Source organism: Symphalangus syndactylus, chromosome 10 (genome assembly GCF_028878055.3).
Source record: "Symphalangus syndactylus isolate Jambi chromosome 10, NHGRI_mSymSyn1-v2.1_pri, whole genome shotgun sequence".
NCBI lineage: Eukaryota > Metazoa > Chordata > Mammalia > Primates > Hylobatidae > Symphalangus > Symphalangus syndactylus.
Window position 1 is genome coordinate 56,637,099 of NC_072432.2, and position 26,380 is coordinate 56,663,478.

At 40.5% G+C, this 26,380-nt stretch overlaps 1 protein-coding gene across 7 annotated transcripts in view; it reads left to right on the forward strand.

The window, feature by feature from the left end:
* The window catches only part of RASGEF1B (RasGEF domain family member 1B), a 633,330-nt gene that overhangs the window by 571,624 nt on the left and 35,326 nt on the right, over positions 1-26,380 (forward strand). For 2 of the 7 annotated variants that reach the window (XM_055297175.2, XM_055297176.2), the window contains exon 1: positions 16,821-16,979. The exons of 2 other annotated variants lie outside the window; for them this stretch is intronic. Coding sequence is in view for 2 of the 5 variants with exons in the window: in XM_055297174.2 (XP_055153149.1) it covers positions 20,114-20,128 (15 nt within the window). In the remaining 3 variants the exon portion in view is untranslated. Of the gene's footprint in view, positions 1-16,820; positions 16,980-20,103; positions 20,129-26,380 lie in introns of those variants that run through there. 3 more of the 7 variants (XM_055297174.2, XM_063610325.1, XM_055297178.2) reach the window with 2 other exon arrangements.

The following is a 26,380-nucleotide window of genomic DNA, read 5'->3' on the forward strand; positions in this document are numbered from 1 at the left end:
TTCAACCATTGTGGAAGATAGTATGGCGATTCCTCAAGGATCTAGAACCAGAAATACCATTTGACCTAGCAATCCCATTACTGGGTATATACCAAAAGGATTATAAATCATTCTACTATAAAGACACATGCACAGGTATGTTTACTGCAGCACTATTCACAATAGTAAAGACTTGGAACCAACCCAAATCCCCATCAATGATAGACTGGATAAAGAAAATGTGGTACATATACACCATGGAATACTATGCAGCCATAAAGAAGGATGAGTTCGTGTCCTTTGCAGGGACATGGATGAAGCTAGAAACCATTGTTCTCAGCAAACTAACACAAGAACAGAAAACCAAACACTGCACGTTCTCATTCATAAGTGGGAGTTGAACAATAAGAACACATGGACCCAGGGAGGGGAACATCATACACCGGGGCCTGTCATGGGGTGGGGGGCTAGGGGATGGATAGCATTAGGAGACGTATCTAATGTAGATGATGGGTTGATAGGTGCAGCAAACCACCATGGCACCTGCCAGATAAATTATTACGCCAGAAGTAGAACTTCCATCATTGAAGGTGAATCTCAAGTCTGTTTAAATCAGACTCAGAGTGGAGGTATTATTATGCCATGGTCCATTTAATTGCAGCCACTGCCTTTAGTACAGGCCGGAGCCTTAGGGAAAAGTCAAAGCAGATCCCCAGGGGATCTTTCGGGCATCATAAGGATTAGCATAATGCAGATATTGAGCTTCAGAGAAAAATATGACCATAATCCCTAATATCAGTGTCGTTAGGTCAAGTCTATCCTTCTGGGCCTCTGCAAGTCTCTTGGCTGTTAAGGTATCCAGATGGAACCAGCCTAATCCCCTCATTTTACAGTTGAGAACACCGAGAATCTGAAATGTTAGCTTCTCCCACAGCAAAGCCAGTATGACAGGTTCCTGTATTTGTTCCTACACTGACTAGAGTCTCTTTGAAATATCCGCCAAAGGCTCTTTCTCCCCAGGTGAGACAATGAGTCCCTTCCACTGTTTACTCGCAACAGGTTGTCCTGTTTTGCATTTCCTCCCTCCTTCTGTGTGCTCTGGAATGAGTTCTGCTAGCCTTTGTGCAAATGACTCATTTCAATATGCTGGTTGTTTCTTCCTAAAATAATTATTTAACAGGTTCAAACATTGCCTCCTTGAAGCATGGGTTGTTACTCTTAAATTTGAAGTGAAAAATTTCTACCACTATGTAGTTTGCAGATCCTAAAAGAGCAAGGATGGAAGGAAGGAAGGAAAAAGGAATTTAGAAAGGATCCAAAAACTCCTGTATTCATGTATGAAGTCTACTAGGTACCTTGTCAAGTGAGATGTGCCTCAGGTTTGTCATTGTGATAAACTTGGAAGGGTTTGTTCTGGCAGGATATATGCTTTTTTTTCTCACCTATGGAAAGACACAGAACAAAATTCATGTTCATTTTGTTGTTGTTGTTGTTGTGTGTTCTGAATCAAAGGATGGCAATATATCTGCCATTAGCCTTAATGCAAGAGCAAGAACAGGACTAACCAAAACTGTATCTATTTAGTGATGTTTTCAAAAGTATGTCTTAGTTCAACTATTTTGGAGAAAAATAAAACTTCTTAGTATTTTTGAATTTAGAAATTTGGGTTCATGATTGCCTTTTGTAAACAGCTGGTGTTTGACTTTTTAACTTAAGAAGGCAGGGCATTCAAGAGTTTGTTGTGAGTTCTTAAAAAAAACAACAAACAGACTAAAGACACATGTTATATTTATCTATGGAATTTTATCCAGACTAAGATATTTTATTTTGCCCTTGGCTATGAATTTCTTGCTGTGAGAGGTGTTAAATTCATACATTAGTCTTTCTTAGACTTCTTTCCTTACATACTTAGGAGATAATCTCTTTTAAATTATTGAGCAATAGTCTAGGTCAGAAAATGCCTCATATCTTCAACACTTTCCAAACTCCACTTCAAGCAACAGTCATATTCTTCCACCCCGTCTCCTGTCCCAAATACATCTCCAAACACACTCCTTGACTGTCATGACAGACCTGAAGTAAATGGATCATCCCCCTAATAAGAAGACATGACATATCCTTACATTCAACCTCCATTTCACTTTAGTTCTTGACCACTCTTCAGAGACAGCTATTTGGAGACAATTCTGTGGATAATTGTAGATTCTAAAATTATCACTGGTTAATTCCAGGCCCTGGAAACATTAATCACGTGCTAATGGTGTCAGCCTGTGGGAGATTTGACTTTAAAGCAGGTTTCAGTCACGAATCAAAGCTCATTTGTGTGTTAACTATGTGTCACAATGTACATCACTGTTTCAGAGGAGACACACGCAATCACATCAAAAAACAAAAGGGGGCTAATTTGATAGGCTATGTGAGATGCATAACATTCTTTAACATACTTTATATCACATAGAGTATAATTTTGTACAGTGAAGCCAAATAAAATTCTCTGGACTATTGATTGACAGTTATGCTTCATAAATGTGATTAATCAATGAGAGGAAAAAGGCAAAGCATAACATTATCAGTATATATTGCCTTAAAATATAAGCTTTAAATATAGAAGTTTAAGATTATGTAGTATAGGTACATGAAAATATCCAATTTTAATTATAAAATTCTTTAATTTTTTTGAAGAAACTTACAAAATAAAAAAGTATAAACACCCATCTACCTATGATGCACAAATGATAATAATGAACATTTTGTCATATCAGCTTTATGTTGTTCTTTAGGAAAGAATTCAAACACTACAGGTAAAATTGAAGTCCAATTCCCATTCCCAGAGATAGCCATCCTCTTTCTCTAGTGAAATACAATTAAATTACATAATGTTTCCTTTTATTTTTGTGTAGAAAATAGATTCAGCATTATGCTTTTCCATAACAATATCTAAATATTTTTGCACAGAAATTCTGGCTTTACTACTGAAATCATCTGTGTGTCAAAATGAATGTTTAGACATTTTACAAATTTAAACTTCACAGAATCATTTAGAAATCATACAAAGACTTCAGGGAAATGCTCTAATAGTCTTGTGAAAATTATTTTATTATACAAAATAGAAAATATCTTAGGTACATGCTTTCATGGTGACAATAATAAATGCTAATTAGAGAAGCTTTTTTGATGACACAATTTCTTGGATTTACTTTATGAAGTATAATTAATAGTTACTTTAATGTGGTTACTTTAATGATAAAGCCACTAAAGAGCTTACTATTTTACTACTTTGAATATTAAATAATAAATGGCATTAGCATCATTTAGAAAATTCTAATAAAATGTAGTATCTAGAGAATTTATTTTATCAAGATATATTTAATAGAGAATAGTTGTCATCAATATTTGAAAACAAATTAAACTTCTATAATGTCAAAGTAGCTCTACAGCTCTACCCCTGCAGGAATTATTAGGAAGTAAAATCATGTAGGATTTGAAGTCCTGGGATTATCTGTGTTCTTTGACTAGCATAACTTTGCTATTATCTTGTTGGCCTAGGAGAGATCATTTAATCTCTCTGGGACTCAGTTTCCTTGTTCAAAAATGTCTTGGTTGGTGGCACAGGGATAGGGAAAGATTAAAAGAGATGATCGTTAATACTTTCCCCAACTCTAAAATTTTATTATTGTATTACTTATTTTCTCCCTTGTCCCTTCCTACTCAATGTGCTAGATGATTAGTTTAAACCAAGGGGATCTTCTAGCAAAATAACCAGAGTTAACATTAAAGGCTACGAGAATCTGACTTAGGAAAACCTGTTCTTAATTCGTTATAAGACCAACTCATTCAGAAGAAACCAAAAACTGCTAGAGAGAGAAATTACACATAGAAAAATATATGTATATTTACTATAAAGATTTTTTGGATGAATAGCATTTATCTAAATAGATTCATGTTAAACATATTTGAATTTCTACTCAAAACAGTAAAATGTCTAATCAAAATAATGCATGCTTAAGATTATTAAATGTTTCTTTGTCGGTACAGGGAAGGTAAGTTACTATGTATTACATAATCAATGAAGAGGATGACTGTCTCATGACCTTGTGATCAGGCCAAGTTATATTACTTCTCATTATCAATATTCTTTCTGAGGGTGTTGCAAATAATTACTTTGTAAGAGTAAATAAGTATTGGCAAATAAGTAAAATGATGCTTATTTAAGAAAAAACAGTAAAGTTGCCTTTCAACAGTTCTTGTCTATAAATGAAGATACCGTAGTTTTTTACATCTTTTTAGGAGACTTGAAAACCTACTACCTGTCGTGGGATTTCCCATGCAGTTGTCATATTCTTTCCTACAACTTTAGGGTCTGGGAGATAAAAAGTGACAGTGATGAAGAATCACTTGAATATGTTCACTAGACCCCCTGAAGTTATCTTTTTCAGCCAGTTCTCTTCTGTTTAGGAGTATCTTCTTAGCAAGTTTAAATGGATGGCTATCTATAATATTTTTAGTGATACCAGAAGAGGAAAGTATATGTCTTCTATAATGACCACTGTCAGAATTAAATGACCCTCACAGACCCCATGTTCTCCCTAAATGAGATAATGGATGTGAAAGAACACTGTAAACTGTAACAAATGTTGGAAATTGTTATTGGAATGACCATTCAAAGGCTGACCCAGTCATTTGTTTCATCACACAAATTCCTTCTAAGTGTCAGAATTCATTTTATAGTTGTATTGGGATTGATGGCACTAGACAGGGACTCAGGATCTTGATTATGGAAGTCTTTGTGTCCTGCTGTGGTCATTCTTCCCATCAGATTTCAGGGCTATCTTTTAAAAAATACTCTGAAGTTCCAATATGGTCCTCTATTAATTTTATTATTCTATTACTCATTTTCTCCCTTGTCCCTTCCCACTCAATGTGCTAGACATAGATTGGCAATTAGTCAAAACCAAAAAGATCTTCTAGTAAAATAATCAGACTTGCCGGGCGCAGTGGCTCACACTTGTAATCCCAGCACTTTGGGAGGCTGAGGCGGGCGGATCACGAGGTCAGGAGATCGAGACCACGGTGAAACCCCCTCTCTACTAAAAATACAAAAAATTAGCCGGGCGTGGTGGCGGGCGCCTGTAGTCCCAGCTATTCGCAGAGGCTGAGGCAGGAGAATGGCGTGAACCCGGGAGGCGGAGCTTGCAGTGAGCCGAGATTGCGCCACTGCACTCCAGCCTGGGCGACAGAGTGAGACTCCGTCTCAAAAAAATAAAATAAAATAAAATAAAAAAATAATCAGACTTAACATTAAAGGCTACCAGAATCTGAGTTAGAAAAACCTGTTCTTAATTCTTAATAAGACCAACTTATTCAGAAAAAAAACAAAAAGTCTAACCCATGGACAGCCTTCCTTTCACTCAGGCTAGCAGCAGGAAGAGGGCATGAAACCCAAGCATGCCAAGCAGCTTCCTTCTCCTTTTGCTCTAGGCCCTCAGACGATGAGGAAACGGAAGTCAAGGAAAAGCATACTTAAATAGCAAGGGGAAAATAAGGGATTTCTCTAAAGTGTGGAGCTGGGTTGGTCTAATTGGCCTAAGACCTCATAATCTTTTGTCATCATACAAGAGAGGCTGTGTACATCAGACTTATGAAAAATGGTTTGTGGGTTTTAGCTTTGAAAGTGAGAAGGCCTAGGCTGGGGTCCAGATTGACTGTTGATAGGTGGTGTGATCAATCCCGTTTTTTCCTTCCATTTACAATCTGAGGTTAAGATTACATATCCTTGAACTGCTCAACTGCATAGTCCAGAGTGACATTGAGAAAATAAATGAAAGAGAAAATGTGGGAGTATTTTGAGAAGTTACATGGCCATTTCACAAGGCTCTTTAAGATGCACAGAGCGGGAATTTAATGCTGAAAAAGGATACCATTCTGCTATAGACATGTTTAATGTTTTTCTTACATTGAAGCCATAATCCATTCCCTTATATAATTCCCTTTTTAATCCTATCTAGTGTTCTGGTGCCTCATTCTTCTTTAAAATGATAAATTTTAAATATCTGAAGACAAACATGCTTGTGAGATTTTCTTTTTTTTTTTTTTGAGACGGAGTCTCACTCTGTCGCCCAGGCTGGAGTGCAGTGGCGCAATCTCGGCTCATTGCAAGCTCCGCCTCCCGGGTTCACGCCATTCTCCTGCCTCAGCCTCTCCGAGTAGCTGGGACTACAGGCGCCCGCCACCACGCCCGGCTAATTTTTTGTATTTTTAGTAGAGACGGGGTTTCGCCGTGGTCTCGATCTCCTGACCTCATGATCCGCCTGCCTCGGCCTCCCAAAGTGCTGGGATTACAAGCGTGAGCCACCGCGCCCGGCTTGCTTGTGAGATTTTCATGGAAGGTTCAAGTGTTTTAAGGAAATTATAAATCACAAATACTAGTATTAAACTCGTGTCTATGAAGAAAACTAAACTTGTGTCTTTGAGACAAATAACTGCTTTGCAAATAAAAAAACTAGCTTCTAGTTTAATTTAAATACACATATCTAGTAGTTTTAAACATTATTTCATACGTCCCACAGTAATTGAATGAGTTTTATGAATTGGGAAGGCAAGAGGATTAAACAGAGATATACAGGTTTAATTCATGGCTTCTCCAGCTGAGTGTCCTTGGACGGTGACTTGCTTTCCCAAGCCTCATTTCTTCCTCTCAGATATGGAAACGGTAGTACTTATCTCTCAGAGTTTTGATGAGGACTGATAATATTGCGAATAAAAAATAGCTCCCTGCTAACAGGGAGCTATTAACAGAGTTACACAGATATGGTGAAACACTCAACAATGGATAAGCAGAGTGAGCAACACCAACATATATCAACATGGATAGAAGATCAAAAGTCTAAGTTGCAGGGAAAATGAGAAACAGAGTGAGACAGATTGCACAGTAACATTTATGTAAATACACTCATGTGTACTCACATAAGACAATACCATCATTGTTCATGAAAGGTGGATTGAAAAGTTCACACTAAATACTGTGTGATAAAATCTGGAATTTTAGATGGGGAATGAAAGGAACTAAAATGAAAGAGGGCTGGACATGGATTGGTCATGATGATTGCTCTAATTTTATGCATCTGAGCTACAAGAGGACTGGAAAAGAAAAAAATAATGCTTAGCACAGAGCCTGCCATAGAGCAGAAATTCTAAATACAGGTGGCTGTTTTTTAATACTGGAGTGAGATACTACCTAGCAGATTTGCATCAATTTGATTGGCATTATTGAGCTTACTGACATTTACAGATAGGAGTTGAGCCAATGAGTAAAAAGATCAGAAAGAAACTGAGGAATAGAGAAAGGAAATTTTTTTATGATAGAAAATAATTCAGGCATGATAATAACAGCAGTTCGTTATTGAGTACTTATTATGTGCTAAGCATTCATTTATTCAACCAACATATATTTACTAAGTGCTTCTTATATGTCAGACATTGTTCTAGACCTTGGAAATACAGCAGGAAAACAACAACTACAATGAAAACAGCAACATTCCCTGCTGTTATGGAACTTATATTCTAGTGAGAAGGGAGAAGCAATAATAAGTAAAATATATAGTATGTTAAATGGCAATACGTCCTATGGAAGAAACAACAACAAGAAAGCAGGGAAGGGTTCTATGGAGTGAGGGGGTGACTGCAATTTTAAATAGGGAGGTCAGGGAAGGCTTCTCTGAGGGACATTATTTCAAACTCATTTCATGTGTGATCTCTTTTAGTCTTCTCAACACCCTATGAAAACGTTACTTTGATTAACCATGATGCTATTTTTCAGATGAGTAAGCTGGTCCAGAGTCCATCAGTGCCTTTTCTAAGGCTTTATAGGTGGCTCTGTGAGAGAGATAGGATTAGGGGTCAGGATGCCTAGCTCCAGATCTGTCTCTTTATTTAATACTCGGCATACAGAAAGCTAGAAGGAACCGAGAGAGATCTGCCAAAATAGGGGGTGGGAATGCTGTTTGGAAAGCATTGCATTAATATTATCATGGTATCCATTTTACATCTTAAGAATCTAAAATAAACAAACTTCTTTGTTGGGGGCTACTTTAGAAAGTAAAACTGGGCAAAATCTTCTGGTCTGGTGTCCACATCCAGAGGTTATAAAGGATATGTCAGATATTCTCATTAAGAAATCCTGATTTTTTCCCAGCTACTCAGGAGGCTGAGGCAGGAGAATGGCGTGAACCCCGGGGGCGGAGCCTGCAGTGAGCCGAGATCGCGCCACTGCACTCCAGCCTGGGCTACAGCGAGACTCCGTCTCAAAAAAGAAAAAAAAAAAAAAAAAAGAAATCCTGATTTTTTCCAACTCTTAATGTCTTTTTTATTATTATATTTTAAGTTCTGGGGTACATGTGCAGAATGTGCAGGTTTGTTACATAGGTATACACGTGCCATGGTGGTTTGCTGCACACATTAACCTGTCATCTAAGTTAGGTATTTCTCCTAATGGTATCCCTCCCCTAGCCCCCCACCCCACAACAGGCCCCAGTGTGTGATGTTCCCCTCCTTATGTCCATGTGTTGTCATTGTTCAACTCCGACTTATGAGTGAGAAAATGTGGTTTTGGTTTTCTGTTCTTGCGTTAGTCTGCTGAGAACAATGGGTTCCAGCTTCCACCATGTCCTTGTAAAGGACGTGAACTCATCCTTTTTATGGCTGTAGAGTATTCCATGGTATATATGTGCCACATTTTCTTTATCCAGTCTAACATTGATGGGCATTTGGGTTGGTTCCAAGTCTTTGCTATTGTGAAGGGTGCCACAATACACATACATGTGTATGTGTCTTTATAGTAGAATGATTTATAATCCTTTGGGTATATACCCAGTAATGGGATTGCTGGGTCAAATAGTATTTCTAGTTCTAAATCCTTGAGGAATCACCACACTATCTTCCACAATGCTTGAACTAATTTACACTCCCACCAACAGTGTAAAAGCGTTCCTATTTCTCCACATCCTTTCCAGCATCTGTTGTTTCCTAACTTTTTAATAATCACCATTCTAAGTGGCATGAGACGGTATCTCATCGTGGTTTTGATTTGCATTTCTCTAATGACCAGTGATGATGAGCATTTTTTCATATGTCTGCTGGCTGCATAAATGTCTTTTTTTGAGACATCTCTGTTCATATTATTTGCCCACTTTTTGATGGGGTTGTTTTTTTCTTGTAAATTTGTTTAAGTTTTTTGTAGATTCTGGAATTATCCCTTTGTCAGATGGATAGATTGCAAAAATTTTCTCCCATTCTGTATGTTGCCTGTTTACTCTGATGATAGTTTCTTTTGCTGTGCAGAAGCTCTTTAGTTTAATTAGATCCCATTTGTCAATTTTGACTTTTGTTGCCATTCCTTTTGGTGTTGTAGGCATGAAGTCTTTGCCCATGCCTATGTCCCGAACGGTATTGCCCAAGTTTTCTTCGAGGATTTTTATGGTCCTTGGTCTTATGTTTAAGTCTTTGATCCATCTTCAGTTGATTTTTATGTAAGATGTAAGGAAGGGGTCCAGTTTCAGTTTTCTGCATATGACTAGCCAGTTTTCCCAACACCATTTATTAAGTAGGAAATCTTTTCCCCATTGCTTGTTTGTGTCACATTTGTCAAAGATCAGATGGTTGTAGATGTGTAGTGTTATTTCTGAGGCCTCTGTTCTGTTCCATTGGTCTATATATCTGTTTTGGTACCAGTACCATGCTGTTTTGGTTACTGTAGCCTTGTAGTATAGTTTGAAGTCAGGTAGCATGATGCCTCCAGCTTTGTTCTTCTTGTCCAGGATTGTCTTGGTTATGCAGCCTCTTTTTTGGTTCCATATGAAGATTAAAGTAGGTTTTTCCAATTCTATGAAGAAAGTAAATGGTAGCTTGATGGGGATAGCATTGAATCTATAAATTGATTTGGACAGTATGGCCATTTTCATGATATTGATTCTTCCTATCCATAAGCATGGAATATTTTTCCATTTGTTTGTGTCCTCTCTGATTTCCTTGAGCAGTGGTTTGTAGTTGTCCTTGAAGAGGTCCTTCAGATCCCTTGTAAGCTGTATTCCTAGGCATTTTAATCTCCTAGTAGCAATTGTGAATGTGAGTTCACTCATGATTTGGCTCTTTGTTTATCTGTCATCAGTGTATAGGAATGCTTGTGATTTTTGCACATTGATTTTGTATCCTGAGACTTTGCTGAAGTTGCTTATCAGCTTACAGAGATTTTGGGCTGAGATGATGGGGTTTTCTAAATATATAATCGTGTCATCTGTGAACAGAGACAATTTGATTCCTCTCTTCCAATTTGAATATCCTTTATTTATTTCTCTTGCCTGATTGCCCTGGCCAGAACTTCCACTACTATGTTGAATAGGAGTGGTGAGAGAGGGCATCCTTGTCTTGTGCTGGTTTTCCAAGGGAATGCTTCCAGCTTTTGCCCATTCAGTATGATACTGGCTGTGGGTGTGTCATAAACAGCTCTTATTATTTTGAGATACATTCCATCAATACCTAGTTTATTGAGAGTTTTTAGCGTGAAGGGGTGTTGAAGGTGTCCAGGGCCTTTTCTGCATCTATTGAGATAATCATTTGGTTTTTGTCATTGGTTCTATTTATGTGATGGATTATGTTTATTAATTTGCATATGTTGAACCAGCCTTGCATCCCAGGTATGAAGCCAGCTTGATCACGGTGGATAAGCTTTTTGATGTGCTGCTGGATTTGGTTTGCCAGTATTTTATTGAGAATTTTCACATCGATGTTCATCAGGGATATTGGCCTGAAATTTTCCTTTTTTGTTGTGTCCTGCCAGGTTTTGGTATCAGGATAATGCTGGCCTCATAAAATGAGTTGGAGAGTATTCCTTCTTTTTCTATTGTTTGGAATAGCTTAAGAAGGAATGGTACCAGCTCATCTTTGTACTTCTGGTAGAATTTGGCTGTGAATCCATCTGGTCCTGGACTTTTTTTGGTTGGTAGGCTATTAATTACTGCCTTGATTTCAGAACTTGTTATTGGTCTATTCAGAGATTCGACTTCTTCCTGGTTTGGACTTGGGAGGGTGTATGTATCCAGGAATTTATCTATTTCTTCTAGATTTTCTAATTTATTTGCATAGAGGTGTTTACATTATTCTCTGGTGGTGGTTTGTATTTCTGTGGGATTGGTGATGATATCCCCTATATCATTTTTTATTGTGTCTATTTGATTCTTCTCTCTTTTCTTCTTAATTAGTCTGGCTAGCGGTTTATCTATTTTGCTGATCTTTTAAAAAAAACAGCTCCTGATTCATTGATTTTTTGAAGGGTTTTTTATGTCTCTATCTCCTTCAGTTTTGCTCTGATCTTAGTTATTCCTTGTCTTCTGCTAGCTTTTGAATTTGTTTGCTGTTGCGTCTCTAGTTCTTTTAATTTTGATGTTAAGGTGTCAATTTTAGATCTTTCCTGCTTTCTCTTGTGGGCATTTACTGCTATAAATTTCCCTCTACACACTGCTTTAAGTGTGTCCCAGAGATTCTGGTACATTGTGTCTTCGTTCTCATTGGTTTCAAATAACTTATTTGTTTCTGCCTTCATTTTATTATTTACCCAGTAGTCATTGAGGAGCAGGTTGTTCAGTTTCCATGTAGTTATACAGTTTTGAGTGAGTTTCTTAATCCTGAGTTCTAATTTGATTGCACTGTGGTCTGAGAGACTGTTATGATTTCCGTTCTGTTGGATTTGCTGAGGAGTGTTTTACTTCCAATCATGTGGTCATTTCTAGAGTAAGTGCGATGAGGTGCTGAGAAGAATGTATATTCTGTTGATTTGGGGTGGAGAGTTCTGTAAATTCTATTAGGTCCGCTTGGTCCAAGCTGAGTTCAAGTCCTGAATATCCTTGTTAATTTTCTGTCTCGTTGATCTTTCTAATATTGACAGTGGGATGTTAACGTCTCCCACTATTATTGTGTGGGAGTCTAAGTCTCTTTGTAGTTCTCCAAGAACTTGCTTTATGAATCTGGGTGCTCCTGTATTGGGTGCATATATATTTAGAATAGTTAGCTCTTCTCCCTGCATTGATCCCTTTACTAATACGTTATGCCCTTCTTTGTCTCTTTTGATCTTTGTTGGTATAAAGTCTGTTTTATCAGATTAGGATTGCAACTTCTGCTTTTTCTTTTTGTTTTCCACTTGCTTGGTAGATCTTCCTCCATCCCTTTATTTTGAGCCTATGTGTGTCTTTGCACATGAGACGGGTCTCCTGAATACAGTACCCTGTTGGGTCTTGACTCCTTTTCCAATTTGCCAGTCTGTGTCTTTTAATCGGGGCATTTAGCCTGTTTACATTTAAGGTTAATATTGTTATGTGTGAATTTGATCCTGTCATTATGATGCTAGCTGGTTGTTTTGCCCCTTAGTTGTTGCAGTTTCTTCACAGTACTGGTGTTCTTTACAATTTGATATGTTTTTGCAGTGGCTGGTACTGGTTGTTCCTTTCCATGTTTAGTGCTTCCTTCAGGAGCTCTTGTAAGGCAGGCCTCGTAGTGATAAAATCTCTCAGCATTTGCTTATCTATAGAGGATTTTATTTCTCCTTCGCTTATTAAGCTTAGTTTGGCTGGATGTGAAATTCTGGGTTGAAAATTATTTTCTTTTTCTTTTTTTTTTTTTTTTTTTTTGAGACGGAGTCTCACTCTCTCACCCAGGCTGGAGTGCAGTGGTGCGATCTTGGCTTGCTGCAAGCTCTGCCTCCCGGATTCACGCCATTCTCCTGCCTCAGCCTCTCCAAGTAGCTGGGACTACAGGCGCCCGCCACCACGCCTGGCTAATTTTTTGTATTTTTAGTAGAGACGGGGTTTCACCGTGATCTCGATCTACTGACCTCGTGATCCACCCGCCTCGGCCTCCCAAAGTGCTGGGATTACAAGCGTGAGCCACCGCGCCCAGCCGAAAATTATTTTCTTTAAGAATGTTGAGGCTTGGCACAGTGGCTCACCCCTGTAATCCCAGCACTCTGGGAGGCCGAGGTGGGTGGATCACTGGCGGTCAGGAGTTCAAGACCAGCCTGGCCAACATGGTGAAACCCCATCTCTACTAAAAATACAAAAAAAAAAAATAGCTGGGTGTGGTGGCGCAGGCCTGTAATCCCAGCTGCCTAGGAGGCTGAGGCAGGAGAATTGCTTCAACCCGGGAGGTGAAGGCTGCAGTGAGCTGAGATGCCACTGCACTCCAGCCTGGGTGACAGAGCGAGACTCTGTCTAAAAAAAAAAAAAAAAAAAAAATGTTGAATATTGGTCCCCACTCTCTTCTGGCTTGTAGGTTTTCTGCAGAGAGATCTGCTGTTAGTCTGATGGGCTTCCCTTTGTGGGTAACCCAACCTTTCTCTCTGGCTGCCCTTAACATTTTTTCCTTTATTTCAACCTTGGTGAATCTGATAAGTATGTGTCTTGGGGTTGCTCTTCTCGAGGAGTATCTTTGTGGTGTTCTCTGTATTTCCTGAATTTGAATGTTGGCCTGCCTTGCTAGGTTGAGGAAGTTCTCCTGGATAGTATCCTGGATAATATCCAACTTGATTCCATTCTCCTCGTCACTTTCAGGTACACCAATCAGACGTAGATTTGGTCTTTTCACATAGTCCCGTATTTCTTGGAGGCTTTGTATGTTCCCTTTTATTCTTTTTTCTCTAATCTTGTCTTCTCTCTTTATTTCATTAAGTTGATATTCAGTCTCTGATATCCTTTCTTCCACTTGATGGATTTGGCTATTGATAACTTGTGTATGCGTCACGAAGTTGTCATCCTGTGTTTTTCAGCTCCGTCACAGCATTTATGTTTTTCTCTACACTAGTTATTCTAGTTAGCAGTTCATCTAACCTTTTCTCCAGGTTCTTGGCTTTCTGGCATTGGGTTAGACCATGCTTCTTTAGCTCGGAGGATTTTATTATCCACCTTCTGAAGCCTACGTCTGTCAATTCGTCAAATTCATTCTCCATTCAGTTTTGTTCCCTTGCTGGTGAGGAGTTGCGATCCTTTGGATGAGAAGAGATGTTCTGGTTTTTGGAATTTTCAGCCTTTTTGCACTGGTTTTTCCTCATCTTTGTGGATTTATCTATCTTTGGTCCTTGACGTTGGTGATGTTCGGATGGGGTTTTTCAGTGGACGTGCTATTCCTGGTTTTTAGTTTTCCTTCTGACTCGTCCCTCTGCTGCTGGTCTGCTGGAGTTTGCTGGAGGTCCACTCCCGACCCTGTTTACTTGGATATCACAGCGGAGGCTGCAGAACAGCAAAGATTGTGGCTTGATCTTTCCTCTGGAAGCTTTGTCCCAGAGGGGCACCTGCCAGATGCCAGCCAGAGCTCTCCTGTAGGAGGTGTCTGTCAGCCCCTACTGGGAGGTGTCCCCCAGTCAGGATACACGAGGGTCAGGGACCCTCTTGAGGAGGCAGTCTGACCCTTAGCAGAGCTTGAACGCTGTGCTGGGAGATCTGCTGCTCTCTTCAGAGCTGTCAGGCAGACGTTTAAGTCTACTGAAGCTGTGCCCACAACCACCCCTTTCCCCAGGTGCTCTGTTCCAGGGAGATGGGCATTTTATCTATAAGTCCCTGACTGGGGCTGCTGCCTTTTTTCAAAGATGCCCTGCCCAGAGAAGGGAAATTTGGCAGTCTGGCCACAGCAGCCTTGCCGAGCTGCAGCAGGCTCTGCCCAGTTCCAACTTCCCAGAGGCTTTGTTTACACTGTGAGTGTAAAACTGCCTACTCAAGCCTCAACAATGGTGGATGCCCCTCCTCCCACCAAGCTCGAGTGTCCTGGGTTGATCTCAGACTGCTGCTGTGCTGGCAGTGACAATTTCAAGCCAGTGGATCTTAGTTTGCTGGGCTCCATGAGAGTGGGACCGGCCGAGCCAGACCACTTGGCTCCCTGGCTTCAGCACCCCTTTCCAGGGGAGTGAACGGTTCTGTCTTGCTGGCATTCCAGGCACCACTGGGGTATGGAAAAAAAAAGAACTTCTGTAGCTAGTTCGGTGTGTGCCCAAATGGCCACCCAGTTTTGTGCTTGAAACCCAGGGCCCTGGTGGGGTAGGCACTGGCGGGAATCTCCTGGTTTGTGGGTTGCGAAAACTGGGACAAGCACAGTATCTGTGCTGGAGTTCCTCAGCCTCAGTCCCTCATGGTTTCCCTTGGGTAGAGAAGAAAATTCCGCAACCCCTTGCACTTCCCCGGGTGAGGTGATGCCCCACCGTGCTTCAGCTCACCCTCCGTGGGCCGCACCCACTGTCCAACCAGTCCAGTGAGATGAACTGGGTACCTCAGTTGGAAATGCAGAAATCACCTGCCTTCTGCGTGGATCTCGCTGGGAGCTGCAGACTGGAGCTGTTTCTATTCAGCCATCTTGCCAGCATCTCCTGCAACTCTTAATTTCTGGCTACAGGACCAGTAATGTCAAGGGTGTAAGTGACTGTCCCAATGTCATATGGCTCGTTTGTTACAGAATCAGGATGGGAAAACGGAGCTTGAAAAATCAACCAACCAGCACAACCATACCAGCAGAGCAGGGCCACCCAGCCTCTGTGTTTCACTCTGCATGGCTGGCCCACCAAGTTCCCTTGGTCTTATGGCTTCTCATTTAAACTGCAGAGAAGCTATGGTTAAGTCAAAGGCTCAGCTAGGTTAGAGTGAATTACTGAATCAGAGGAGTCCTATTTACACAAAGGAGGGAAGGAGTATGATAAAGAGGAAGAAAAGTAAAAGGAGGCATAAATGAAGAAAATGAAGGAGGAATCCGCTAAGAATAGACAAAGTGAGCGTCAAAATGACTCCACCCCAGGAAGGAGAGGGGGAGGGGCCCATGGAGCAGGAAGGAAAAGGATTCCTCCCCCTCAGTAATCTTAATTATAGCAGTATAGGACAGGTATGAATAGTGTTGTTTTATATATGAGAAAACCGAAGCTCAGAAAAGCCGTATCACTTACTCAAGGAAATACAGTTGGTAAGAGTCTCCTAATTCTGTAAATTTTTTCTTTCCATAGGTCTCTTTCTTCCCTTGTTTCCATCATTACTTCCCTCTGGCGTCCTTTTCTGTGTACAAAGTGAAGTACTGAGGTTTTTACCTTTTTTCTGAAATAGTTATCAAATATCCCATGATGGAGTGAGTACGTGGTTACCATGACAACACAGCCCTCACTGAGGACTAGCCTCCCTGCTTTGCCTCCGGAATCATGTTGCACAGAACAGGTTCCTCTCTGTGCAACTTCTAGGAGCTGTAATTCTACATTTTGTTTGGGTGATTATTTGCTGAATGTATGTCCTCCACTAGACTATGTAAGTTTCACAATGGTAGAGACCAGCCTACTTTGCCAAGTGTGCCCCCAGCGTTTTGCACAGTGCTTAGCACCAGGATCTATGTGATATTTGCTAAGCAAATGTTCTGTGGTTCCTCTCCGCTGTCTTCTGAAAGTTACATGGACAGTAACCTTTAGCTCACAATTATGTTAATAGATACTGTGTAACGAGTCGGGCCGGTATTTACAGATAGTATACACGTGAATGAACACACACACACTCAAGACTGCACAACAGCCCCGGGCAGGTGCACTCAAGAGGAAACGCGCACAGTCGCAGCCAGCCTGACCAGCGCTGTTAAACACCGCTGCGTTGGGCTCTGCGGGCCTCTGCCGCGTGGGAGGGCACCCAAGCTGACGCGCTGCGGGAGTCTGGGGCCCACTGGGACTTGCCGGCCGGGCCGGGTGGCGGCGGCGTGGGCGGTGAGCTGCGCGGTGATTGGCCCGCGCCTGCCGGGGCGGGGCGGGGCTGGCAGCCGGAGGCAGGCGCCTGAGCTAAGGGGGCGTGCGCGGCGGCGGCTGCCGTAGTTTCAGTATAAACAAGGAACCCGACTGGTTAGGCAGATTTTGTTTTTCTTCTTCCCGCGCGCTTTCGCTCCCTGTCCTTTGGTCGCATTTGTGGGCGCGCGACACGCAGCCGGGAGGCGGAGGACTCGGAGTCCACCTGCAGGTAGGTTGTTCCCTGGCTGGGTTGTTCTCCTGCGGGGGGAACGACAGCCCGGTAGCGGGAACTCGGGACCCTGCTGCGCGCTGCGCTCTCCCTGGAGATCCCTGGGCCGCGCGGGGAGCGAGCGGGGCTCAGAGACTGCACCGGCTGCCGGGTGCGCTCCGAGGCGGCGGGAGATCCCGAGGCGAGTGAGCGCGAACGCGGGCGCCAAGAGCCGGGTTACAGCCCGGGACCGGGGGAGGGCCCCTGCCCGGCCGCTGCGGGCACCTGGGACTGCCGCGGCCCCAACAGGTGCGAGGCCGAGCCGCTGGGACCCGGGCAGGGCCGGGCTTGGGTTGGGTTGTGCCTTCCCTCTTTCTCCCTGATCCTGCAGCCAGGCCTTCTGTCTCGAGATAGGTGGTTTTTAAGGATTTGTCTTGAGTTGTTATCGCGTCCATCATTTTTTTCATCCCTTCTTTCCTTCGTGTGCATACCTAGGTTGATTCTTCCACTTCTTGACTAGTTTTGTGTGCGTGTGTGTGTGTGTAGGGGGAGCTGTTTATTTTTGTTGTCAGTGCCATGTAATCTAAAGTCTGACTCGTAGGAAGGGACGAGGGAACAGAAGTCACATACTCCCCACCGGCAAGGTGATGTTCTGTCATCCTTCAGTGTTCACCTGGCAAACTTGGGAGACACTGAGTCGCCTTGCTTTTGCCAGAGCTAAGTTGAGTCGCCTCGGGTCACCTGCCTGGGGAATCTAAGATGAGCTAGAGGTATCTGGGAGCCTCGCGGGCAATCGGCTTGAGGGAGGCTCTTTCTAAGGGAGCTGTGAAAACAACTTAAGTGCTGCGCCAGGGAAAAGGGCGAGACGGGGGCTGGGGTGCGCTCGCCTTTGTGTGTGTGTGTATGGACGTACCATTTCAATACTGCTTGCTGTCTTGCCCCAACCAAATCGGCGCAGTTCAGGCAAAAGCAACGTAGCTTAGTCCTCTGACACTGCCGAGGGTGGCACAAGTGTGGCAGATAACATAAGGAGATTGTCTAGACGGCGATTTTCTCTTCGGAATGTAGATGTGTCCATCCTCCCTGATGAATTCGGTGGATATGGTGTATATAGATGAATATGCACACAAATTTGTGTATGTGTTTGGACCGAACGCGTCTCCAAGGAGTCCTTCGTCAGCACCATGTGACGACGGTCAGGAACTGCTGGTGTGTCTAGATCTATATTTAGCTCAGATGGTCTAATGGCCGAGGGGAGGGTCTCTGAGCTGGGTGCATAAAGGGGAAGAGTCTAGGGATCAGGGTGGTGCACTCTTGAATGATGTCTGGCACAGTCACACTCAGATGGGGTGAATAATTGCCCTTTCCTCGTGAAAACAGTAGCTAGAGCTTGGCTGTGCCTTAATTTAAAACATAGTTGGACCATGGCGATAAGCCTCTGCTAAGAAACAAGGAGGTTTACAGTTAAGCAGCGTATATACCTGGTTGGCGGTTTGGGTGAAAATAACTGGTCCCATGAGATTTAGAACAAATACAGAGCTGCTTTCTTTTATAAAAAGAAATAAAAATTCTTTGCTGTTGAGGTTTTCATAACAGAAAAAAAGAAGGCAGCTTGTTAAACCCTATCATTAAAGGTAATTTTATTTTTTTAAGTGAGGGGCAGTGGTGGAGCTAGAGAGGAGGACCTTAGGGCACTTTTGACAGATATCAGGGTTTACAAACAGCGTTATATTATGCCTTTCAAGCAGATTTTCTGGTGAAGATGAGATCAGCCACTGATTAACAAGTTTCTTGTTGGCATTCTTCCACTGCATTTCGGGTCAATCCGTTGTTTTCTTGGAGGTGGCAACATTTCTGACTACTAAGCATATTGGCCTTGTACTTTCCAGTTGTCTAACGAAGTGTTACATTCTTAGAATTTATTTCTCCTGTGGTGCATTTTCAGTCTTGCTTCATCTTACGTGCTCCTAGATATTTTATCTGATACTACCACATCTAATACCTGGGAATCATACTGTCTTTTGGAGAAGAGAATAACCAGAAAGCATTCACATGTATTGTCTCCCGCTAACCCCCTACAGCTTAGCATCTAATAGATTCTTTATATGTGTGTGTGTGTGTATACACATATATGTACATATATATACATATGTATTTATATGTATAACTAAATCAAAGTATTATAATAACACATAGTTCTTATATAACAATTTATTCTTCTAACCTAAAATTAACTACTAGTTAATAGAGTACAATAGACCATATAAAAACAATTCAATACACTTTCTAAGGAAAAAGACATGGTAAGAAAATTGAAGGGGAGGAACTGGGATCCCTAGTATGACTCAGGAGAGCTGGGATCAGCTTTGTCAATATCCACAGAGTACCTGGAAGAATTGGACTTGGGAGGAAAATTGGGATAGCCCCAGGAAAGCACCTCCTTGGAAAGGAGATGGGTGAAAGGCATGTCTTTTTCTTTGCTTGGGAGAAGAATCTAGAAGCAGGGATTGGGAAACTTGATTCTGACGCTACACATAATAAATGAAAAAGCTGTGAAAACATTTTGTGACTTCTTAAAGAGGCCAATTGCACTGTTAAAAATGTGTTTAAGATTTATGGGATTTTTATTAGTAGTAGTTGAATTCAGGTATTGCCAGCCCACCCCCCTCACTTTTTCAGACTTATAGTTGTCCTTTTTGATTCTCCAGTTAAAACTACAAAAAAGATCCATGCAACCTTTGCTTATCCTAAAGTGACAGATTTTATAACCTAGTGCTGTGGGCATATTTCTGCCTTGGAAATAAGGAGACTTGGGTTCTGGTCGATCTGGAGCCCTAATCAGTGATTTATTTTTTCTCTATGCCTGCAGTATCTATAAAACGACTGTGGGGAGTTGAACAGAATGATTTATGAGTTTCTTTAGGTCTGTCATAACTGCTTTATTTTGTTGTACTACCGCTTCATGCATTTACACCCTGTCTTAGGGGTGGACTAATAAAGGGAGAAGTGATTTGCAGTTAGATGTTCACCTACTTTCTGGGTACGTGGAAATGAAGAGAGGAGAGTGAAATTTCTTTTTTATTGATGAATTTATGTAGAAATTTAATATTAAACTGCTTTTTGCTTTTGTTTTTCTTTAGGTATGAATATTAAAAATGATTATCAAAAAGGTTGGTGTCAGATTATTTTTTGGCCTATTAAATCAATGTTACTATCCACTAAATTTTTAAATTTGTCTTGAACAATCCTTTTTTCTTCGGTTTATATTATTTCATTTCAGGATATGCCTATGTCTGGAAATCATTCAGTTGATTCAAATTTTATTAGGAAACCCTGCTTAGAAAATTAGTTTAACCCAGAGAAAGTACAAATTAGCCTGGACTACCAATATCTTTCTATTGATCTAAAAGAGAAAAATGAGGAGGGATGAATACAGTTTTTCAAAAACCCACAGCTGGAAAATTATCCCAGTAACCATGTTACATACTAAAATATAAATAGAAAACTCTACTTTTTAATAAACATCCTCATTAGGTATCAGATCATTTTCCTGAGATGAATTAGGTGTAGAAAAATAAAACCTTTTATTAAAGAATGTTCTCTAAATGATATTATATAATTTGAGATCTACCATATATAAATGATGATTCAGCTACTCATATCTGTGCTGTTCAGTATGGTAGCCACTAGTCATATGGGAATATTTAAACTTAAGTTTATGTAAATTAAACAAAATTTAAAATTTAGTTTTTCAGTTGCAATAAGCCACATTTTAAGTGCTAAGTCAATCACTGGTGGCTAGTGGCTGCTGTATTGGATTGTGCAAAAGAAAAACATTTTCAGTATCCCAGAAAGTTCTTTCTGACAGCACTCAATTAAATAATGATGATTTTGGTTATCCAGAAGATCATTTTTTTTCTTCCAGGAAAATGAAATATTTAATTCTCATTATAGATGAGCACCTACAATGTAAGGCATTATATCCAAATGGCATTATTAGCCAGTACGTCTTCACCTGTACAGTATGAGCTGTATAATTCAATAATGTGCCAAGATCACAAATACCAGTTTCTCAATATATTTTCCCCGTAACTCTAGTTATCCTTTTGCTTTTCTAAACCAGCACTGTTACTGCTATAAAGTGCCAACCCCTTTGAAAGACAAGGAACGAGGAGCCATCTACTGTCCAGTTTGGGAACTGCATGGAAGATGTAGATAAAAAGTTAATGCATAAAGAATGTATGCATTACATTCTTTACATTCAATATGTCCTGAGTTCAGTTCCCACACAGTAAAGATTTATTTCATAGAAGAGTTTTAATTGACTCTCAGGTCATGTGCTGAAATGTCATTTGTGTTTTAATAAACTGCTAACAACACATCCCCAAGACAAAAGATGACAAATCTTAGCTTTGTTTTTCTTCCAAGGAAACCAAAGATAGTAAACTATTTGAGTCAGAATCCCCTTCCTCCAACAATTAGGAATTAGTAAGGAAATATTTTAAGTAGCATCTAAGACAAATCAAGCAGAATGCAAATTCACTTTTTGTATGGATGCCGATAAATCAGGAAATAATATCACTGTTTCATTGCGAGAGAAATAGGATCTTCCTTCCTCAAAAATACTGATTTTTTTTCTCCCTTAACTGTGAAATCTACTAAGCATGTGGGACTCACTTTCAAAGAAGGTACTTATCTTGGAGTCTTGGAGTTTCTGTCTGTTCACATACCAAAGAAGTGAGTTGACTCTGAGTTGTCTTCTCTGTGTTGTTTGACCTCTGAATACAATACCATTTTTTTTTTTAAGGAGGTAAGCAGAGGTGGAGCATTTCTGCGGTTTCCAGAGATGCTGTTAGAAATCGCTGATTTAGGACTTCTGACTGAGGACAGAAATAGGAAGATAATCTGAAAATTTTCTTTCTTTCTTCCTTTTTTTTTTTTTTTTTTTGGAGGTGGAGTCTCGTTCTGTCACCCAGGTTGGAGAGCAGTGGCGTGTTCTCAGCTCACTGCAACCTCTGTCTTCCAGGTTCAAGCAATTCTCCTGCCTCAGCCTCCCCAGTAGCTGGGACTACAGGCACCCGCCACCACGCCCGGCTAATTTTTTGTATTTTTAGTAGAGACAGGGTTTTACCATGTTAGCCAGGATGGTCTCGATCTGCTGACTTTGTGATCTGCCCACCTCAGCCTCCCAAAGTGCTGGGATTACAGGCGAGAGCCACCACGCCTGGCAATCTTGATGTTTTCAAATTTAAAATAAGTCATGTTTTAGATAGTGTCAGAAACTTGACTTTTGCCTTTCACCCTGGCTCAAATCCATAGTTAGATACACCCTATGAAGGTGCAGTCAATCTTTGTATTCTAGCAGGGCGAAAGGAGGCAGGCTGCAAGTACTTGAGATAACAGCTGGAGTAAAGCTGAAATATGTGAACTCTTAATTCAGATCTATGCAACTTCAAGGGAGAAAAGGAAGAAACAAGTTGTTGAAGATAAATCTCACCAAAGGGCAAAGTTTCTCTGGCATCTAGATGGGAATTCGGGAACCAGTATTTCCGGGATATTAAATTAAACCTCTCCCCACTAAACAAATATGCTTTCAAAGTTCAGCTGTGATATGGAGGCCTTCATCTACTTAAGTGTTTTTCTTTTCTTTAATTGGGACACATGCCCAACATTTGAACAGAAGCTAAAATATTGTGGTCAACATCAAGGCATTGAATTTATTAAATATTTCACTGAAGCACTCTATGTATGATGAAATAGGGATTGAAAAAAATAAACCTTTTTTTTCTCTGACTCTTACAATTTCTGTCTCATTCCAAGTGTAGAGGAAATGCTGACTTGACATTCTGGTAGAGATTTGCAAAGCACCTATTGCAGACGTTGAGGGATAGCTTTTGATTCAGTTCCCATATCCATCTTTTCCTCAACCTCTTTTCCAATTTGAATTGTCACCTGAAACCACCTTATCCTGGTGCACCTGCTTCATCATAAATAACATTGTGCAAAAGCAGTCGCTAATTCAAACACAGTCTGCTGTTTAGAAAAAGGCAGCTTTTCATCTGGCGCTTTAGTGGATTTGAAACCATTAGGCATGCCTTTCAAATCCATTCATATCGTAAATCACCCATAGCTTGCTTCCTTGCTGCTGGATCAATGTCAGGCTGAACTTTTTCAGGGTCCTTGGAAGAACATGATCTGTCTTTGTGACCAAATTAGCTGCCTCTGTAAGATGTCTTGTCTGTCAACTAACTTTTCAACTTCCCAAATTAATTTTAAGAAAGAACATTCATCTTGTATACCTGGGTTGGGTATATCTTGACTTCCTGTTGGAAGATTTTCTAGCATAACCTGTAATCTATATGCTAATTTTGGTGGCTCTACACTTTCTTTTTCGCCTGGTTCATTGTTTTAAAACCAGAGTCTGTTTTCCATTATCTCCCTGCATCTCCTCACATCCTAAAGTGCTGCCTCAATTTTTGCAGAAAAGAGAAAGCCCATTTCAATAGCTGTACCCAAACCAAAATAATTATGATTATTTTATTCTCTTAACTCAATTTGATTGGTACTACCTGAAAATACAAGAATTCCTTGATTTCTTTCTTTTCCTTTTTTTTTTTTTTTTTTGAGATGGAGTTTTGGTTTTTTTGAGATGGAGTTTTTTGCCCAGGCTGGAATGCAATGGCACGATCTTAGCTCACGACAACCTCCGCCTCCCAGGTTCAAGCGATTCTCCCGCCTCAGCCTCCTGAGTAGCTGGGATTACAGCCATGCACCACCATGCCCAGCTAATTTTGTGTTTTTAGTAGAGACAGGGTTTCTCCATGTTGGTCAGGCTGGTCTCAAACTCCTGAACTCAAGTAATCCGCCCGCCTCAGCCTCCCAAAGTGCTGGGATTACAGGCGTGAGCCACCACTCCTGGCCTAAGAATTTCTTGATTTCTAAGGAGCCAGTCTTGAAAGTGTTAGACCAAGGTTACTGTCAGAGCCACCATGTTCTTCTTCCTTGGCGTAGAGAAATAACATCTAGGTCTGTACAGGTCAGCACATGGACTTCTTAATCTGGGGTCTGTAAACTCCCTGAAAGTATATGGTGTGTAAATTTCTCTGGGGGTGGTGATGGGGAGAGGGTTGTGATCTCCCTAAAGAGTTAAGAGCCACTGACTGAATTGAATATACTCTAAGTTGTAAAGAACTGGCTTACAAATGCAACTTCGTAAGGTGAGAATAGCTTTTGAGATTAACCTGCTCTCTGCTTTATGTATTAATGGTAGGATTTGAATAAAGTCAGCCGCTTTTTCTTGTGTCTCATACAAATCTCTTTTTTTCTGAAGGAATTAGCCACTTTGAAGTTGGACTTTATGGTAAATTAATGCCAATATTTAACTTGCTGTTCCATCCACGTATTCTAATTTTGGAGAAGAGTCAGTTTTTCCTAAACAAAATTTTTCGTTAGCTGGTCCCCATTGATAGGTATATTGAGTTAGGCAAAATTTTTACTAACGACAGATGGCAGACAGTGGAGAGGCTGGTTCTGAGGCTGTGTTGCAAAGTGTAGAGAGGAATAAGTTGAGAGTTTATAGGATCTCAGAGACATAAAACATTAGTTGTGGAAGCTGAAAGGAGAGAAGATTTGCTGCCAATAATGAAGGCATGAGAACTGCCTGACTGAATGAAATAAATGGAAGTTATGGGTTAGGAGCGACCTTAACCTGAGCCTTTCTTCCCCTGGAGAAATCATTAGGAAGTGATTCCTGGAGTTAATAGTGCCCAGGGATAAATACTTGTCTGGATTCTCATGCCCAGTACTTTGAATACTGGATTTATTTTCTTAACAAGAACTAAACCAATATTTAATCTTTTGGGCCTCACTTTTCAATTCCAGAACTGAAGCAGTTAGAACAAAAGACCCAGACATCAAATCTGAGTAATACCAAACAAACAGTAGTTCTTGGTGTGGTTAACAAGAGGGAAGATACTTTAGAGAAAACAGACTACTGTGTTTGTCTTCTTAGGTATTTAAAATTCTGTTCCACAAACTGTACTTTCTGTACCATTCTGCTGATTTTTCCTTGTGATTGTCAAATGCTTCTATTACACAGGCAGTTGATCCTTCCAAAAACAGCTAGACTGGCCACTTGTTAGACATTGTCCAGCAATGAGTGACGAATACTGTGAGCCATGATTTTTCTCTTGGTCGTTTCTTTCATTAAATTTTTTTTGCTGGAAATCTATAAAGTACACACAAGCAAATATTACTATATTTCATTGAGTCTAAGAGGCTATCCATTGTTAGATGCTCTGTCATTGCATATATCACTTGAAAAGACTGTTAAGTAAACATGTTTTCTTACCATTCAACTGTTTACACGCATCCCAGTTTTGAGGATATTATAATTTTTTTTAAAGTCCATATTGGAATCTCTGGAATCTCTATGTCTTGATGAGACCATGCTTTGATGGCAAAGGTCAGTAGCTTAAATACTGCTGTTGACAGTTGAACTTTTTAATAAGAGTAATTAATGGTACTAATACTTCTTTGGAGCAAGGATTTATGTAGAACATGTAAAACGTATGAATTATTCTAATAGCCTACAATTTGAGACAGACTGACAGGATTTTCGTTTAATGATTAAACATTAGAAGTTCAAAGAAGACCATTTGCAGCTTATCATAATGTAGTGTAATAAATTTTGAACCTGGAATCTGAAGACCCAACTCTGAAACCCTACCCCACCTGTCCCTTACTCCATGTCTAACCCCAAGCGAGTTATTACAGTTTTTCTGAACCTCAGCTTCTTATGTAGTCAAAAAAAAGATGAGTGAGGATGCCTGCCAGATGAGGTGGTTGTAGAATCCAGGAAGGCATTTGTAGTCAGTAAACAGTTACGCAAATGGAGCCAATGAAATTCTCAGAGCCCTCTGCATCACGGATGTCGTAAGAGAGACCTGGAGCGGGGGATTTAGAGAGGTAAAGGTCTGTGAAATGTGAAGACATTTTCCAGCACACGATATCCCATAGTGAGAAGAATTATGACTAATGAAGGGAGAAGGGATTAAGGAATTGAAAAGATTCTGTCTGGAGTATAGGGGGCGGTAGAAAAATAAGACTATTGTACATAATAAAAAACGGGCTGAAGTGACTTGAATCTCAGGAGTTGGTTATTGCTATGTGCAAGTTCAACAATCAAGGTGGTTTCATGGGAAAATGAAATCGGCTAATTAGCAGCATAACTTTGGGCTTGTTAGAAGGCAGAAAATAGCCTGTGACATAACTGTTCTTACAGTTGATTTTTAAGTACAGTAAGCCATAACCCTTATTCATTTACCTCAGTTTGGTTTCTGTCGCTATTTGCATTATATTCTTTTGGTACCTTGTTGGAGGAAGTTTTCTAAGTATGGATATTTTGCACCTCTTCAGAGAAA